At 46.4% G+C, this 20,085-nt stretch overlaps 1 protein-coding gene across 1 annotated transcript; it reads right to left on the reverse strand.

Moving 5' to 3' along the window:
* Positions 1-312: 312 nt before the first annotated feature.
* On the reverse strand, positions 313-2,802 carry LOC311165034 (post-GPI attachment to proteins factor 4-like; the record flags this gene model as incomplete). Its single annotated transcript, XM_084224739.1, has 4 exons — positions 313-849; positions 1,698-1,774; positions 2,420-2,478; positions 2,624-2,802. 4 exons carry the CDS (start codon positions 2,800-2,802, stop codon positions 313-315), a joined length of 852 nt encoding a protein of 283 aa, XP_084080865.1.
* Between the last annotated feature and the right edge of the window lie 17,283 nt (positions 2,803-20,085).

Here is a 20,085-nt window from a genome sequence, read left to right on the forward strand (position 1 = left end):
GAGTAGGCAGGAAAGCCATGCATGTTGATGTGAGAGCATTTCTTTGGGAATGGCTAAGGAGAGTGAGCTGGAATGCTCCACTTCCCTCCCAGGTGGTGCATGGTGATTAGTACCAAGTTTGTATTAAATAGGGTCTCCATAAACAAATATGATTTTTTAAGAAAACTTGTACTTTTAGAGAGAGTTATTTTTTGCCCATGTGGAGACAGGATGCCCATGCAAGCAGCACAGAATCCGAGTTCGCACACCGTTCCTCTGCCGCATGGCACCCAGAGTGCGCTGGGTGTTTGTGTGCGGCAATGCAGGAGCGGCTCACAGCAGTTTCGGGTCGCTGTTCAGTCGGAGGCTGGAGTACATCCCCACGTGCCGCACCAGGTTGGGCTCCACCATGAAGGCGTTCTCACCCTTGCCCCGCAGCAGCGAGTAGAGGGCCGTGTCCTTGCCGAAGCCCCGGCGGCAGCGCAGCCCCCGCAGGTATCCCGAGGTCCGGCGGGTGGAGGCAGCGGGGAAGAGCATGGCGGGCGTGCAGCACTCGCTGGCCGGCGCCACGTTGTAGAGCGCGGGGTGCAGGCGGCGCAGCTCCAGCCCGTAGTGCCGCCCCACCAGCTCCGACAGGGCCATGCTGTACAGGGCAAAGAACGCCACCAGGCACCAGCTGGGGCCCGCCCGCCCCGCGGCCCGGCAGTACGCGCAGCTCAGCACCGGCCCCAGGAACATGCCCAGGCCCAGCCACTCCAGGATCCTCATGGGCTCAGGGTTGAAGTAGCGCTGGAGCCTCTCGGGATGGTACAGCTTGAAGTAGAGAGCGTCTCTGAGGTAGGGCTTGGAGAACCGGGCCGAGAAGAGGTCCTGCAAGACAGAAAATGTTTTAAATTATTGACTCCGCAGCCAAATTAAAAAAAATTTTGACAAAGATTTCTTAATTACAAATTGAAAAAAAAATCCGCCACAGCCAAGACAGCATTAATTCTGGAATTTGGCACTGGGTGAACCTGGATCCAACTGACAGAGGGCCAGCGTTTCCCCAGTGGTTCACCCCGATCAGCTCGTACAGCCCGCTTATATACCCTATATTTTCCCTGAGACCTAAATAACAGGATGTCCCTTGTGTTTCTTCATATGTAGAGTTAGAACATAGGGATGCAAAAGTCAGTCCCAGTGCTTCTACAACCATCTAGGTCCTTCCTGGATGTTCTTTTCACATGGATAACCGAGTCCATATGGATGCAAAAGGCGTGCCTCGATGTCTATATAGCTTTCTTTCACATGTACTCGGTTGGTGCTGGTGTTTCGGGACAACTGATGTAATCAGGTCCTGGCGTCGCTTTCTTGAACAGTGGAAGGAGACGACGTTCATGGCCCGGGAAGGCTTTATTCTTAGCTAAAGACTTGATACTCTCTTTAGTGTGTTATGGGAACTGATTGAATCGAAATGGGTCTATGCTCCCGGCTGGAGTGGTCAAGGGCATGTGATGGCTTAATGTAATATTTTATACATACACATATTTACTTATAGCATGAATTGACCATACATATATAACAATCCCTCCCCTTTTATTTCACCCATTTAATTCATGCTGCTCCTTTGTCAATTTTTTTAATTCCTACATCTACCCACCACCAAGAAGGGCTTCCCACAAACGAAGCACCTCTTACACTATTCGGTATTCCCCTTGTGGGATACCCTGATAATTTACATAATTTGACCCCTTTTCCATTCGTTCTTTAAACTTTGCCAGCACCTCAGCTGCACTGCTGGCATATAGTTTCCCCCCTAGTCGCATAATTTTGGAAGTGTCACCTCCGGAAGCCCCCTCCGTGTCAACGGGGACTATTGTAATTTGCATCCCTCTCACCACGGAGTGTATCAGCCTGATGAAACAAGGTATAAGGCATGGGAGGAACAGGACTCCTGCAACTGAACAGAGCAGATGAAATATCACTTTGTTCCACCATGCCCCACCAAATAATTTGTCCCACCATGAAGATTGTAAAATCGAATTCCACTTCTGGACAGGGACATGGGCCACCTTCTTGATTTCAGCCGCCAAACCTCTTATGGTTTCCCCATAATCATCGATTTCAATGCAACATTCTGATTCATTAAATTTTCCACACACCCCCCCTTCTTCGGCCAGCAAGTAATCTAGCGCAATCCGGTTTTGGTACACAAAAGCCCTTACCTGGGTGTGCTGTCGACTTAATAAATCCAGGGCTTCTGAGGTGTGGTTCAAAACAATTTCCATCCCTGCTTGCAATCTGATCAGTCTGTTCAGTAGGTAAATGGGAGTCCTATACCCATAGATTCCATCCTGGGCTCACGTGGCTGGTCCATAATAATCAATGATTCTTGCCGCTGGCTACTCCTCCTCCCCCCCAGTCTGTTTTCCACTTATCACAGGTATCATCTTTTTCAGACCTTGCCTCTCCCTTCTCAGGGTCTCATACAATGGAGCCCCTAACAAGTTAATCTTGGCTCTGGGGAGAGTAAAGAAAACCGGTCGGATCATGCCCAGAGTGCATGATCCCTTCCACCTTGAAGGTAATTCACTATAAGCTTTCTTCCTGCATTTCCATTAAATTCCATCAGGGGCTTTCCGTTTCTCACTTATTCTCCCAGTACCTTTTCACACTTTCCAAGGATTGGAAGGGGTTGGCTCCTGGACTTTTGACCCAACACGAATGCATTTTCTTATCCCATTCACAGTTGGTGTTGTTTTTGAGGCTGCAGTACCCCAAGGAGGGGCTGGATGCCATGCCTTTCTTTTTGAGTCCAAATTTACCATCAGGGTAGATATACATGGGGTATATCCCACCATCTCGGTGTATTCCTTCCCTTCCTGACTGACACAAATTGTGCTGATCATCCTTTGTTCCAAAATCCATCCCTCAGGTCTTTGTGCCAATCTTGAGACCCTTGGATATCCCACTTCAGGAGCTGCTCCGGAGCCAAACCTTCCCCTTTCCAAGGCCACTTCTCCTCAGACTTCAGCCCCCCGCAAATCCAACAGTTCAACAGCCCTAATTCTGTTGCTATCTCTTGAACCAAGTCAATTAACAAATTCCTGTCGGGGGAGGGCAATTCCCCATCGGCATACTGTCTCTCCAGGGCCTCATATTGTTCGCTTAGAGTTTTTAACCTTTCCTCTTCAGGTTTCTGTTTCCTCAATCCTGACTCCTTCAGTTTTATTTCTATTCTTAATCTTTCATTTTTTTCCTCCAGATCCTCATTGTTTTTGTTTCTCATGAAACAGACCACCTTGTCATACTGTGGGCATACCCTTTCCTCATTTACTGAGGACAGATCCAGTATGAGCGGGTCTTTTTCCCAAGAAGTTTTGATATTAAATTTTGTATTTTCAGCTTCCCAATACATTTTCCCATTCATCACACATTCCCACCCTTGTGTTATCATAACACAAGGGGTTCACCTGGTGGTAGGCTCTGAACATTGATTCAGCCTTATCTCCGACCCACATGGTTCTATTGCACCGGGTACAAACGGGATTCAGTTCCTGTTTGTTCTCCCGTTTCTGCCTCGGATTCCTAGGAACGATTGACTGTCTGTTCCCTTGCCCCACCCTGGGATCTATACACCAAGTCCCGATTTCCAATTCACACAATTTGGCCCTCGTGCCCTTCACTGAACTGCTAGTTCCTTTGAGACATTCCTTGGGGGCTTGGTATGCGGAGTGTTTCTCATCCCTTGTCACCGGGACCACTCGGGTGCATTTTCTGCGCGGTTCCGCGGGGCCTTCACCTCCGCCTCCTCTTTGGATCTCAATGATGCCCAGACTCTGTGTCTGGCACATGACTAGGCTCAGGCCGATCAGGATTCCCACCAGGCGTACTCCTCTGCCTTTGCCTCCGCCCCCTGAGGTGCCACCAGTGGCGAGGAAGACCATCTTCACGGCAGCAGGAGTACTCTTCAGGGAAGACGCCTTTGAACCTAGATGCATACTTCCTTTTGAAGGTGCCCTACCTGGATACCCGAATGGCATCAGAACTGCACGGGACTCTGATGGCTTTCCAGCACTCCACATCCAAAATCTCAGCTTGTGCCCTGAGCTTTCCACGCACCCTCTTCTGGAAAATACGAAACCACTCTTGTGAATCAAGTTCAATGATTGCTGAATTTGTGGCTAGGGTTAGGATACGGTCAGTCAATTCGAGCTCCTCCTCCAAGCACTGGGTACACAACCCCTTCGGTCTTTGTCCCCTCCTGCAATGAACCACAAACACCCCCTGACAATATTCACACTTAAAATGTACAAACGGATAGCAAACACAATCTGGCTGTATACAACCTATCCGTTCGTTGTTTGTCATTGATGAGGGCATTGAAGCTTGACTTTCAAGTTGCCAGGGGAAGAAGTGACCCCCCCCACTCGGGTGCTTGTTCCTGCAGATTGGCTTTCTTCACTCTAGCCACGTGTGTCCAGCCTCTTTCAGCTGTCTGAATGGCAGTGTCTGTTGTCAGGAGCACAAGAAAAGGCCCTTCCCAGTGAGGAGAGAGCGGGACTTCTTTCCACACTTTTACAAACGCATTGTCTCCTGGTTGGATTTTGTGAATAGCAAACCCCAGAGGAGCAGTCTGGGCTACTATTCCCCGTTTTCGGAGTTCCTGTAAATTTTGGTTGATTGCAACCAGATATGGTTGAATCTGCCCGTCCTCAAACCTGGGGTGTCCCACCGGCATTCCACACCTATATGGCATTCCATACAACATTTCAAATGGTGAGAGCCCCGTGTCCGAATGAGGCATGGTTCGGATATTAAGCAAGGCTAGGGGCAAACACTTCAGCCAGGACATCTTTGTTTCTAAGATTAATTTTGATAACTGTGTTTTCAAAGTCTAATTCATTCTTTCCACCTCTCCTGAACTCTGGGGGTGCCACGGGGTGTGGTTACTCCCACTGGATGCCCAGAGCATCAGCCATTTGCGTAATAACCTTTGATGTAAAATGTGTTTCCTGATCCGAATCGACATAGTTCACTACCCCATATCAGGGTAGAATTTCTTCTAGCAATTTCCTGGCCACGGTCTGGACCGTTCCTCATGAGGTGGGGAAGGCTTCCACCCAATGAGTCAGTTTGTCTACAATTACCAGTACAAATTTGAACCTCCCCACCTTTGGCAGTTCTGTAAAATCAGCTTGAATTCTCTCAAATGGTCGGCAGGCAAGGGGATGACTCCCCACAGCTACCTTTTTGGTCCCTGATTTATTCACCTTTTGACAAATCAGGCATCCCTGTACCTCCTGTCTTGCCAATTCATAGATTCCTTTGAACCCATAGAATTTCAAGAATTGTTCTGCCAACACTTGTGCCCCCCAGTGTGTCCTCTGGTGCAATCTTCTCAAAATCCTCCTGGTGAAACCCCTGGACACCAATTCCCTCCTGTCAGGTAGCCTCCACCTACCATCTTTCAGTTCACCTCCGATCTGTTTAAAACATTCAATCTCCTTTTGGGAAAGCTGGGGAATGTCCTCAGGGGTTTCTTCCCTCCCAATCTCAGGGGTACTTACCACCATCAATGCTGCTCTTTTGGCCTCCTGATCAGCTAAATTGTTCCCCCTGGTTCGGAATTGAGTCCCTGTCTGATGCCCCTTCACATGGACCACTACAATCTCGTCTGGTCCTCTCAAGGCTTATATGATCTGCCTAATTAACTCCCCGTGCATCAGTTCTTTTCCCCTGGTGTTGATCAACCCCCTCTCTTCCCAGATTTTCACAAATGTGTGAACTACCCCAAAGGCATACCTCGAGTTGGTAAAAACTGTTCCCTTTTTCCCTTCTCTTCAGTGCCCCTAAAACTGCGTATAATTCGCATGCCTGTGCTGACTAACTTGCATTCAGAGGACCTGCTTCGATTACCTTCCCCGTTTTCCCATCCACAACTGCATATCCATATTTTCTTTTTCCTTCTACAACTCTGCTCAAGCCATCAACAAACCATTTCTCCCCATCCTCTAATTCATCTTCCTCCAAGTCCTCCCTAATTTTGGTTTGTAACTCAACAATTTCCACACAGTCGTGTGCTAATTTTTCTGCGGCTTCTCCAAACAGAAACTGCACCAGATTTTGCACAGTTGTGGTCCTTAATTCCAAATCTTTCGAATGAATCCAAATGGCTTACTATTTTAGCAACCTTGCATCTGGGAGCCATTTGTCTGCTTTTTGTTGTAGTATTCCCCTCACATTGTGAGGTGCAAACACTACCAGAGGTGCCCCGAAGGTCACCTTCTTCGCTTCTTCCACTAACAAAGCCGCAGCCACAATCGCCTGCAAACACGTGGGCCAGCCTCTGCTGACCGGGTCTAAAAGCCGGGATAAGTATCCCACTGGTTTTCTGACCCCCGTCCTGTGTCAAGACTCCGTGTGCTGTGTGATTGCTAGTGTCCACAAACAGTTGAAAGGGTTTTCTCACATCCGGGAGGCTCAGAACTGGAGCAGCTGTCAGCGCCTCCTTGACTCTCCTGAATTCCTCCTCATCCTTTTGTGTCTAATCAATCCGATCTGAGGTGAGTTTCTCATAAACTTCACCTTCTCGCTGTAGCTTTCGATCCACTGCTGACAGTATCCTAGCTGCCCTAGAATCTGCCGGACCTCTTTTTTCATCTGTGGAGGTGGCAGGGCAATAATTCCTGCCACCCTTTCTGGGTCCAACATTTTCTTGCCCTTTGTGAGCCAATGCCCCAAATACCTGACCTCCCGTTCCATGAACTCTAATTTCGACTTTAAAACTTTCAACCCCTTCTTTCCCAGAAAATTCAGAAGCTCGATTGTGTTTTCCTTTACTTCCTCCTCCCCGTGCCCGGTGACCAGAAAGTCGTCCATGTATTGTAGAAGCTTTGTCCCTTTGGTTGGTGTAAAGTGACTTAAAACCTGTTCCAGGGCTTGTCCGAATAGATTCGGAGAGGCAACAAAGCCCTGCGGCAAAGACGTCGATCTAAGCTGCTGCTTCCTGTTCGTCTCTGGATCCTCCCACTGATACGCAAAATAATCATGTCTGTCCTCCGCCAGAGGACAAGTCCAAAAACCATCTTTCAAGTCAACACTGTACCAAGTGTTGTCCGGGGAGAGATTGTTCAACAACGTGTAAGGGTTAGAAACTGTGGGGAACAGAGTCTTAGTTCTTTGGTTCATAGCCCTTAAACCCTGCGTGAGCCTGAAACTACCGTCAGGCTTCCTGACTGCCAAAATCGGGGTGTTGTGTCTCGACATGTACGGTTCCAATGTGCCCTTTTACAATAATTAATCGATCACTGATTTCAAACCCCTCCTCCCTTTCATGGAGAGGGGGTATTGCTTGACCCTTATGGGGTCTTCTGGTCTTTCAATTTCCACTTGGATGGATTCTATGTCCAACTTCCCCGCTTCCCCAGGGACATACCAGACTTTTGGATCTATCTTTTCCTCATCCAGCCCTGTGAGGCTGTAAAGCCTGACTTTGATTTGGGATTTATCAATTGCCAACCCCACTCCCAGAGCGACCATCATATCTCGCCCTAATAAATTGAAGTCAGCGCCCTTAGCCAATAGGACATTGCCTGTATGTTTTCTATTTCCCATATTTATTTCTACGTTTTTTATGATTGGAACCTCAAAAGGGTCCCCCTTTGCCCCAGATACCACCATGGCGTCTTCACTCAGAGAACACCCCTTGGGTACCCGCAACACTGTTGTCCATTCTGCTCCTGAATCTACCATAAACCATAATTCCTCCTTGTAGGGTCCCACTTTCAATTTTATCAAGGGCTCTCTAGATGTTCCGGACCTCAGAATGAAAAGCTCCTGACACCTCAAATCTTCTTGAAACATCTCCTGATCTTTGGCCCTGTTGGGGCAGTTTCGTTTAATGTGCCCCTTCTGCTTGCAGTAATAACATTCAAAATCCCGCTTTTGTTCGCTTGAGCCCTTTTCCTGCAATGGACCCGGCTTCTTTGCCAGCATCTTTTTCGCCGTGTCCTTTCCCCGCTCCTGCTTCTGAGCCTCTCTCACTGCCACCACCAGGACCTTGCCTTGGATTTTCTGCTTCTCTTCATCTTGGCGCATGTAAACTTTCTGAGCTTCTCATAACAGTTCCTGCAATGCCTGCTCTTGCCACCCGTCTATCTTTTCAAGTTTTTCCGAATGTCTTCCCATGACTTTGCAACGAATTGTGTCTTTAACAACACCATCCCCACTGGAGAATCCGGGTCCGTGCTGGAGTACATTCTCAAATCTTTCCGGAGTCTTTGTAACCACTATGTCAGGGTTTTGTCTTTCCCCTTACATTCCCTGAGCACTTTGCTTATGTTTTGCCCTTTTGGTACCGCCTCCCTGATACCTTGGATAATCATATTTCTCAAATTTATCATCTTTTGCCTCCCCTCCTCCGTCTGGGCTTCCCAGGACGGTTTCTGGTTTGGCCACCGCTCCTACCCGGCCCCCCCCATTTGGGTTCCGTCTTTCCTGATGTGCCAGGGGAGAGGCTTCCCTGGGGACGTCTACTTCTACTCTTGTGCCCTGCGGCTGTGGCTGCCCTGCAGCCATGTGATCCTGGGGGAGGCAGATACCACCGTCTGCTCTGGTAGCAGTGGCAGCGCCTCCGCCCAGACCCACGCAGCCCCCGCCCCAGGAGGCGTTCCTGACACCGCCCGTGCCTTAACGGGCTGGGCCACCATGGGGCCAAGAGGCAAGGAGGCGGAAGATCTTCCAGTGGCTCCCATTCCCTCCCCGCTTTCACCACATGCTGGGGAGCTCGCACGTGTACAGACCAGAGGGAACATGCCTCTACATGTCTGCGCATTCGAGTTCCCCAGGATCCAGCGGACCGCAGCGGTCAAACAAAGATGCACAAGTCCAGCACTCGAACGTGCCGAACATCGGCCAGACCACGTACATTCCAATCTCCCTCCCTCCCCATTTTTCCATGCAAAAATGGGTTATTTTCTCCTTGGACTTTTCCCACCCTCCATGGATTTTTGTCCCAGTGCCCCAGCATCCACCCCAAAGGACTGTCTCCCAGGATTTCTGGTAAGACTTTCTCGGGGACCCGGGAGGGGTTTTTTTCCCTGAACTTACCTCTGCTGTCTGCTCTTCCCCAATCCCAATTTTCTCAAAGAAAGTGGTGACTTTTCTTACCTTTTGTCGCTTTGCTAGGACAGTTTTTCGAGTCCCGTTTTTTTCTTCTGATGTTGGAAGAAAAGCCACCAGCCTGACCAGGTCGAGCAGCGAACCGCCCTGCTGACCCGTAGGCTGTTCCCCTAGCATCCTCCTACCTGTTTTTCTCCTGGTTTCAGAAGGTGGACAGGTTCCTGGAACTCCCTCCCAGGTCTGCCACTCCCCTCCTGATCCCAGATGTGACCGGCTTTCTCCCTAGACACTTCCCCGAGCCCCAGGTCTCGTGTGTTTCGAACTGAGCCTTCCGCTTCCCCCTCGCCTGACCACGTCCCTCGCTGGATGGTGGAAATGCAGCCTCGGGGTCCACACTCGCCTCGTGACAATGTCACGTCTCACACATGCTTCCGATCACGCTCCACCCAACCACGCAGTACTTACGGTTCCTTTTCTTGCGTGGGTCTCTTCGTGCACATTGAGGTTGTACGGACGATAAACCTCGAGTCTCGGAAATTTCTTTCTGAGCCGAGAATCGGGCCCTTTATCCCCCTTGGCTGTGGCTCTTTTGCAGCACGCGGCTCCAATTACAATCTGCGGCTTTTTGCGGCTCTTTTGTGGATTTGATTGGTTTCAGAATTCGATTCCCGCTCAGGTTACTGAATTCAGTGGGGCACCCTCCAGGCGGGAAAAGGGTTTCCCGAACCCCAATATCAGATCACGTCGGGTTGTCACCAAACTGTTATAAATGATTGACTCCGCCGCCAAATTAAAAAAAATTTACAAAGGTTTATTATATTAATTACAAATTGTCAAAAAATCTGCCACAGCCAAGACAGCATCAATTCTGGAATTTGGCGCTGGGTGAACCTGGATCCGACTGACAGAGTGCCAGCGTTTCCCCAGAGGTTCACCCCGATCACTTCATGCAGCCTGCTTATATACCCTATATTCTCCCCGAGGCCTGCATAACACAGGATGTCCCTTGTGTTTCTTCATATGTAGAGTTAGAACATAGGGATGCAAAAGTCAGTCCCAATGCTTCTACAACCATCTAGGTCTTTCCTGGATGTTCTTTTCACATGGATAACTGAGTCCATATGGATGCAAAAGGCGTGCCTCGATGTCTATATAGCTTTCTTTCACATGTACTTGGTTGGTGCTGGTGTTTCAGGACAACTGATGTAATCAGGTCCTGGCGTCGCTTTCTTGAATAGTGGAAGGAGACGACGTTCATGGCCCGGGAAGTCTTCATTCTTAGGCTAAAGACTTGATATTCTCTTTAGCGTGTTCTGGGAACTGATTGAATAGAAATGGGACTATGCTCCCAGCCAGAGTGGTCAAGGGCATGTGATGGCTTAATGTAATATTTTATACATATATATATTTATTTACAGCATGAATTAATCATACATATATAACATTTTTATTACCCAAAGAATCTGGATCTAGTTTAGGAGTTCCTATATACAAAGACTTAAGAAAAACCAAACCAAGGAGGCAAAGTGCAATAGAAATTAGGGAAATCCATATTTGTAAGAGCCAGGTTTGGAGCCCAAGAAAAATTATCAAGAATTATGGCCCAGCCACCTGGGCTCAAGATGGGTCCTGAAGTTTTCGGACCCCAATATCTGTTTTAAACAGAATCATCAGGCTTCAAGCAGTATTAGAGATGAAGAATGCAATCATTAGAAACATCTCAATCAAAATAAAAAAACTAGCATATGTAAATAACCAAGAACAGATTCCTACACTTGATTCAAGTTGGTGGGATAACCTATGGACTTTCAAAAGAGATTTATGGAAAAAAGTAGCTTCCCTCACTGTGCTTATACTTAGTGGATTGCTCTTTTTACCATGCTTTCTTCCCTGCTTCAATAGAATAGTAATATCTGCCCTGCAAACCAACCTAAAGATCTCAAAAAAATTTACCCTGAAGAAACCAGGAAACGTAACAAAGATAAGTAACCATTATTACCAGAGTGCTCAAGAAATATATAATCAATACAAGAAAATTAAAGAAATTCTATGCTCATGAATAAGAAGTTGCAAGTTGATGTGAGCTTAAGTTTAAGCTCAATCAAAGAAAAAGAGGGGGACTGTTATGAGTAAAAAAAAAAAAGCGTTACCCATTCTTTTAAAAGGTTGCAGAGTTACACATTGAGCCAGTTCTTGCAGAGGAGAGTTCATTGTTAGCTTCATGTTGTAATCACTTGTTAAGAGTTGGTCATTAACTCCCTATTGTTGAGAATTCCCCTTTTTGTCAGTATCACCCTGCCTGCTGCCAGGTGGAGGGCCCTTCTCAGACAGAGCAAGGAGGGGACATTGGAGAGCATGCAAATGACCTCGGAGCCAGCATGCTGTGGGAAAGCCACCCCACCAAAGTTGCCAAAAAGACCCCAAAAACAATGAGCCAACACAGAATTAAGTGATCAAAGGGATGTCTGGACATGAGGAACTAAGTCCAGAGCCTGCGGGGATGCTGAGACCCTTTTTTGCCCCTCGCCCCAGCCAGAGAGGACCTCAGCCAGAGCCAGGACCCTGAAGGTCAAACCAAAAAAGTGAGCAAGGGGTATTCTTCATGCTCTTGTGAGGATGAAACCCCCAGCTCTGCCTGCTAGTAGATAGAGCTGCACTTTCCTTCTCCTCTTGGCTACTCCTGGAAGCAGCAGCAGTGTGAGCGCAGACCCATCAACTTCCCCCACCTGAGCTGATCCCTTTAATAAAGGCCTTAAAAAGGAGAAAGATTTGCTGCCCTATTTATTTCATTCCTCACCATCCGAATGGCCAAGTAAATGACAGCTGCCGGTGGCGCTTTTCCTGCGGTCCCGAGCGCCCCAAGCGCGGATCAAAGCGGCGTCTCACCTGCCCAGCTCGTTCCGGCCCGCGGAGCCGAGCCTGTCCCGGAGCGTCAGGAGCAGGGATGGAAGCTCAGCAGCTCGGGCTCGGCGCTGTGTGCTCCGCTCGGGGCTGCCGAGAGCTCCTGCGGGGCCGGAGCAGCCCCGGGCAGCGGGGAGCAGCTCCTGCTGCGGGCAGCCGGGCAGCCTCGGGGCTGCGGGGGCAGCGGCCCGGGCAGGGCCCGGCTCAGCCCCGGGCAGCGCCGCTCTCCGCAAAGCTCCGTGCCGGCCGTGGAGAAGGGCGGGGGATGTGCTCCAGTGATCCCTGCAATGCCCGAATCCAGAGCCCGCGGGAAAGGCCGCCTGGGGCCCAGCCACCTTCCCGTTCGTCCCGCGGCCTTTTGGGAGCGCTGCCAAAGGGGCCCGGGTCTCTCCTCGCCGCCTGCGGGCATCGGCACATGGCAGGGAGCTGTCAGGCGGAGCGGGGCTCGTCAGCCTGGAGGCTGCTGCAAACAGGGCGTCAAAACATCCGTTCCCGAATTCCTCTGTGCCAACGCCTGTGCCGGATAGGAGGAGTCCCACACCTGTGAAAAACTCCAGCACAGTCACAGCAGCCCCAGGAGCCGTGGGTGTACACCATTGCAGTACAGTGTGCTTGGGAATTCTCAGCCAGCCTGGAAACCATATTGAAGGTTTCTGCAATCGGTAAATCGATCATTGATTTTAAGGCTTAAAAAATAAAAAATTAGAGTAAGAATTTTAAACAGTTACATTACAACAACATACCTATATCCCAAATGAATTTTTGATTTAGAGTTTTTGAGGAGACAAACCTCTCACAAACTTGGATAACTCTCTTTTTTTCTGTATGGGGAAACACCTTATGAGTAATGTTACAACAGAATTAGTAATCCATGTTTTCTTTGCAGGTTCCATTAAACACAGCCTAAAAATATATGCAACAGGAAATAATTGCAAGTCGAGTTATTAAGTTTCAAAAGGCAGCAAAGGCCTGTTGTACCTGTCTGTGTGCATAAACACATTTGCTTTCTCATCTCACGACTCATTCTGCAAGTTGCAATAAAAAGCTGAGTGCTCTCAGTAGCTCCAAATCGTTCCTCTTACCATCCTGAATGGACAGGCAAAAGTAGCAATAAACAATATAAACAACTATTTGATTCTATTAAAGCTTAACTCTTAAATGATCAATTTTTATTTTGTGTCTTCCAGGGGAAGCAGGCGTACCAAACACACAGGAGAACATGATTTTACACGGTGCTGTTTGGTCTGGCAGGTGGTGTGGTCAGGAGCTGCTTTCCTCAGGAACTGGTGGATAATCCCTCTGTAAGCCTCAAGAGCTGCAAAATGAGCAAAGCCTGAAGGGACCAACTTGCATTTCACATGTTAGATGGTAACCCTTACATACTCTGAGCACTGCTTAATAAAGCAGTTAAGGGACACTGGAAAAACAATCTCTCCTGACTTGATCTGGAATTTGCAGGTAAGAAAAAATGTTGGTTTTCCAAAGAGAAAAAGAGTGTTTACATTGAGGAATTCCCTAGACCTAGCTGAGAAGGTTACACTTCAGAGAAGGCGATGAAGCAATATAGGGATCAACAAAAAACTTAGCTTAGAGTTGAGAATAAAAACACAGAAACACTTATTACAAATATTAACCCATTTGATGCACTGAATGGCTATGATTCTGTAACTTTTATTTCAAGTTGTACAAGTTTTCATGTATTTTTTTTTCACTTTTTTTTTAAAGTAAGACTGCACAAATAAAGAAACGAAAAGCACAGAGTACAGGTAATACTGTCCAAAGAGTGATGTTAAATACAGTCAGAATCAAATAGTGTGAAACAGTGCCAAGCAATTTCTGAAGGTCTGTGAAGGCTGCTGAAGTCGCTGACTGAAAGGAATGATAGAAAAACCAGAACAAATGTAAAAAAGACAAGACTGGCTATCATACCTTTAATAAATATCCATACATAAGTGCCTTCTATTATGATAAAAAAGTTTCTTCAGTTCAGGCCAGTGAAAGGATTCTTGATGATGTGCAGTGGGAAGCTGCAAGCTTTGTGAAAAGGTGACAGGGAAAACATTAAACTGGTCAGCTTATCCTTTGTAATCAGTCTCTGTTTTCTCCAATAAAAATGAGATACATGCTTATAAATTACAATCATTCCTCTGCTCTCTGTAAGTCTTATTTTGTATTTCGCACCAGTCTTAAAATTGAATTTGCTGTTCTCCTTTCTATTCTTCTAGCAGTTTGTCCTAGGCTGACGTTAGGATGCTTGTATCCCCATTTGTGTGTCTGTTTATGCTGGATATTATGTTCCCTGCCTTCAAGACTGGCTCTGCAGAGGGAATGTTTTGTTTTGGCCCCTTATCAGCCGCTCCCCCACGGCCGGCGGGACATACAGACGGGGCAGTACATAATGCTGTTTCTGGTTTTTTGCTTGGCTTTCAGCTTTTGCTCTTGCTTCTGTTTGCCCCTGCTTCTGCTTTTTCCCGCTTCTTGCTTTTTTCTCATTAGTTAGTTTAGCTAAACAGTCCAAATTTCTTCCTGGACTGTTTCTCCTCTCCTCTCTTTGGATCTACTCGAACCTGCTCTGGACCTGGGAACACCAAGAGTTTGCACCCTGTGGCTGCAGCAGCTGCCCAGCGCCGGAGGGACTGATACCAGAGCGACCACCCCAGAGAGACTTTCTGAATTTGTCATCTTTTCCAGAGCAGTGAAACAGTGGTGTCACCAGGTATTGTTCATTTTGTGTGTTGGGGGGGGTGCTGTGCTGTTCAATAAACAGGTTCTTTCCACTTCTCTCTGAGGAATTCTTCCCGAACCGGCTGGGGGGAGGGACCGTGTGGGTTTGCTTTCTGGAGGGGCCCCTCTTTGGGGATTCTCTCCCAAATTTGCCCTAAACCAGGACACAGTTACACGAGTAGGGACAAGAAGTGCTGAGAGCTCACAGTGAAGAGTCAGAAAGTGCATCCCACTTGTGTGGTTTTTTGGTTTTTATTGCTACCTCATATACATGTGTGACCCTCTCCTTCAGTGAGTTTCACTGTAACCATTCACACCTGCGAAATATCACAGCGATTCAGCAAAGGGATTAATTTGTTTCAAAAGTCAGACTCATAAAGTCAGTGCCTTCATGAATCAGTGTTCCCACCAATGGACCTCCTTAACAAAGCCTGCTAGGTTTATCCTGGGAGCTATGAGCAAAAGTGCCAGCTGAGCACGTCAGCAGCTGCCAACATCTGCAGCCCCTCATGCCGCTGAGCTGAGCTATTTTCCTATTATCTGCTAGTTTCATATATCTGTATATTTTCATATACAGTTATAGATATAGATATCTATAGATCTAAATATATATCTATATATCTATATCTATAGATATAGATGATATAGATAGAGATAGATATAGGTCTAAAGAAGATGAATGTACCTTCAACTTCAGCAGCTCATCTCCTGTACCCAAGACCCCTGCCCTGCACCCAGTGTCTGTAGGGTCCATGTGTGCATGGGAGACCTTTTTCCTTCTGGAGCAGCAAATGCGGCACAACAGATCCCACGGGTCGATGAAATTGATCAAGGTCCCCTCTTGAAGGCACCTGAACTGAGGATGAGATCTCCACCAGCTCTAGAGGCAGTTTGGACACCCAGCTCCCATGCAGGCACAGGTACATGGGAAACTGAAGTACAGCCTGAAATTATTAAATATTAGCTGTAACACACCTCATTTTTACTGGGAGAAATAGGGACTGCAAAGAGCATGTAGTCCTACTACAGAAACTTTATGTAACTGCTTAAGAGGGTTTGAGAGTATTTTCAAGGGGAGATGCCATTTTTTATTTGCCTGACATGTGTGCTCTGCAGCTCTCTGTAGGCTCTTTATGGACATTTTATGTTTAAAACACTATTAGATGGCTGTGCTGAGACCACAGAATTAAATTCTAGATACCTGGTTATCAGAGACTTAAAAGCCCAGAAGAGCAAAGAAAAAAATTTAAGTAAAATTGATTCTTGGTCTAGATGGTTTAAAATAATAAAATGTGAAGAATATATAAGCTTCTCTAGTATTACTTTTCCTAGATGGAAACCATGAAGTCTGTGATATAACCTGTCTCTTACAATCCATGGCTGCATTACTCTATTACCAAGAGCACAAATATTAGCTGCTGCACATTGATAATCAAGAGATTTTATAACGTGGTCTGAACTATAACAAATCTTTGATATTGAACTGCATTGCTGCTGCCTCAGCAACCCCCAGATGAATGAGTACAACAATCAACTTTGGAATGTACTGACTTTTTCTGTCTTTCTGAACAGGATATGATGATACTGGCCACTTGTGTTTACAATTCTGCATCATGTTGCTTAACTGTCATTTTTATGATTTCTTACAGAATCTGTTAATCAGTTTCTTTCTACTGGCACGTTTTCTCCTTTATAGCCACGGCAATTTCAGAGATTTGTTTTGCTCTCAGCAAATTTGCTGACAGACTGCAAATCAGACCTGTATTTGCTTGCAATGTTGAACAGCTCCTGGGAATGCCTCACGATGGCAGTCGATGGCATTTACAGCACTTTCTGATACTTCAGTGACAAATCAAGTGATACTGCTTCCATACTGCAAGCTGTAGCAATGGGTTTGTCTTTTAAATCTGTGGGCTGAGATTAAAATAATCAGCATTAATTATTCAGCAACATACAAGAAGTGATGAGTTTTCAATCATTACAAATCTAATCCATATAAAATACATCTAATCCATACAAAATACAGTTTTAGTATAACTAAGATGAGCTAGATAAGCTGTGGGAACTCAGCGCATCGCTCCTGATGTCCAGAGCCACCGAGAGAATCCTTGGGAGGCTCGGGAGTCTTAGAATGTTGCCAAAAGTACCTGATTGCTTGATTTTGACCCTTCGAGAGATGTACCACCTGTATATGGGGATATGAGAATCACTAGAGTTTAAAGGGCATAGAAATAGTATAATTACTGGGCAAACACAGGTTTTAAGATTTTGGTACAGGGGGGTTGTGGAGACAAGATGGAGGGAGTTGAAGCCTGGCTCATAGTTCTTCTTCCTTCTTCATGTCTTCCATTTTCTGTGTGACGCAGATATTTTTGATAGGTCCTTAGTAAAGGTACACTTAGTAATAAAAATGATAAGTATTGGGGACAAAAGATAAATATAGTTTACGTAGTCTTTGTTATAAAAAGATGCGACCACCCTTTAGGCGGTCAGAGTGCCTTTGGCTGCCTTGCTGGTCAGACCCCGGCGGGGCAAAAGAAACACTTTGTAGATAAGAAATAATAAACAACCTTGAAGACCGAACCTGAGAGTCCAGCCTCGTCCTTTGAAGCCCGATAGGAGCGAACCCATCTCACCCGTGTCTGGGCAGAGACAAACAACAGCCGGTCCGGACAATAAACTCTTTTTACTGTTACCAAATGATTCTTTGAATCCTCAAGGGTCACTGTCTCTTATCCCCATCATTGATGAGATCCTCATATTCACTGCTAGACAACATCCTAGGGTAGTTTGTGCAACCCTACTGGTAACAATGTCTGCTGTTTACCACAGGTGAGGTGTCAATTTTGTTTATCTTTGCTGACAATTAAAATTATTGTTTGTACTCTCCTAAATCAAACTTCAGGTTTGTCAATATTTGGATGGATTTATTTTTCAAAGAACAGCTGTGTTTCTCTTCCTGATTTTACTGAGAAAGAACAGAACACTAAGATAGCAAAAAAATGTAGATGAGAACTTGTTCATGTATAGCATTTATTCAGCTGATGCTGCATACCAAGTACATATATACATGATTTTTAGGTAATGGTGTATTTAACTGAGTGATTACAAAGTGATGTAAAATAACTCTCAAGCTTTAAAAGATTTCCTCTCTTCCCTTTCTTTTACCTTACTCTTCCTGGGAGCCCTGGATAGTTGTAAATGTTAAAGAAGTTGCAAGGTATAAATTGGTCTAGTGGATTACTGTCTTTAAAATAAAAATCCAAAGTATACACAGGCTTTGTTTCCTGGGGAAAAAAAGATTAAAAAAGATTACTCTAATTTTTTATTCCTGGACATTAATCAGATTTAATGGAAATATTGCACAGAATAAAATAGAATTTGGATTAGATTTTAAACCAGCACTGCAATTCTCATCCTTAATAGTTTTAGCAAAGTGTCTTTCTACTATAGGAACCTCAGAAAAGTATTTGAAATAAATTTCTGTGGAACTGTGCTGCTGGAAAACAAGTACACATTCTTAAGGTTACCCTTTCTTCCCACAGATGAATGTTACAAACATAAAATTACAAACATATGTGTATGTGTATAATAAATCTGCTAAAGGAGAGAGTGCATGGTTCTAAATTTGGAACACTACCTTTTGGAAGCACAGATGGTACTTAATGCAGAGATAGTAAAAGAAATTAAAAATCCACTATTAGCAGTGGTCCAACTAGTTCTGAGGTCTTATAATTGCTATAATTTATAATCAGGTCTGCTTTCTGCAGTGAGTTGTGTAGGAATTAGTACCGCTAAGAAGATTTTTTGAAAGCTGGGAAAGCAGGCCTTAGAAACAGAAAAAGCCAAGAAACTTAGAGTTAGTTGCAGCTGCAAAGTCTGAAAGTAGAAAAAATTACAATAGTACAGCCAGTGAGGACGTTAAACAATAGCTTGAGTCTTAGGCTTGGCTAAGATAGGCCTTAAGACTGCAGGAAAATATGCTTAATAAGATAGTAGAAGGTTTTAAGCTTAATAATGGAATATTGTGTATTGTTAATAGAAAGAAGACAAGCAAGCACTGTGTGAAGCAGGTGTATGTGTACTTTTAGTAATCGGTTAAAACAGCTGCCTGTAAGCTTTAGCAATCTGCTATTGGCTAAAAAGTTTTAAAAATACTCTGTAACAAAGAAATCTTTGCCTGCTGCTGGCTGTAGGTGAGCTTTGCCATCTTTCTATTGTCTCAACCGTGTAATGAGGCTGATGCTGCTAATAAAGCTCAAGTAACGTACCCCAGAAATCCTGTCCCATTCATGAGAAGGAAAAATGCCAACACAGGTTGGAGCTCAAGGAGCCAAAGAGAGCCTGCAGGACAGGTGACTGTGCTGTGACTGCAGCACCAGGAGGGGTCACCTGTAGCAGTCACTGAGTTAGCCAGAGCTCCGTGGAGGATGGAGGCTTAGAGATAAGGAAATGCCAAGTCACAGGAACGAAGTTAGCAGTCTTCACTTAGGTCCTCCAGGCCTAGCTTATCTCTCTGAGACCCCATCGGCCATTCTCCCTAACCAATTGGTCAGTTCCTGAGCTCCCCTAACCCTATATAAGGGGCTACCTTAGCCCATTCTGTTAGACGAGCTGTCATTGGAACCCTTCACAGACCCCTCAATAAAGCCACTGTGGAATCAGCAGGCTGCCTTCTCATCTCTCTCACCGTCTGCCTTCCTGAAAGTCACTGCCAGCCAGAGCACTTCAAAGAGCTGAAACTATGAAAGAGCTGAAAATCACTAAGAGCTGATAATCAATGAGCTTGCTGAGTGGCCTTGGCTATAGAGCAGTTTGGGTTTGGACACCCAGCCTCTGGAAGGCTGCGCTATCCAGCCCAAGACTGCTCGCCTGGGGCACCCTGATCCTGCACGGATCCAGCTATCCTGCTGGAAGCAGCCCTTTGGCTTTTCACAGTCACCTTGGCGGGTCAGGAGTGGCTCCGCTGTCCATCCGTGCTGTGCCCGCTGCTCCTGCATCCTGCCAGTCCTTCCCTTGCGGGGACAGCAGGAGCTGCTCCCTGCCACCGGCCAGCTCCTCTGCCTGGAGTCCCTTCCCGTGCTGGCAGGACAAGCTCCCTCCTGCCTGGAGCCAAATGCAGGCCTGTGCCTTGGGCTGCCTTTGCCCAGTCTCTTTTTCCAAGCCTTTGACTCCCAGGCTTCTTCCCCACCCCAGGGACATTTGTCATTTCCATCCCCAGGTAGTTTTACACGGTTAACCATTGCGGCTTTACCTAAGAGGTGAATCATTAGGATTGTGGTGCTTTCCTGTACACAATGTCCTGTTAAGACCAAGAAGAAGCTGCTCCTGCAGCTTGGTTTGTGCCTATTCCCACACCATTTATCCCACTCTGCATGA

This window comes from Fringilla coelebs (assembly GCF_963513975.1).
Source record: "Fringilla coelebs genome assembly, chromosome: Z".
Taxonomy (NCBI): domain Eukaryota; kingdom Metazoa; phylum Chordata; class Aves; order Passeriformes; family Fringillidae; genus Fringilla; species Fringilla coelebs.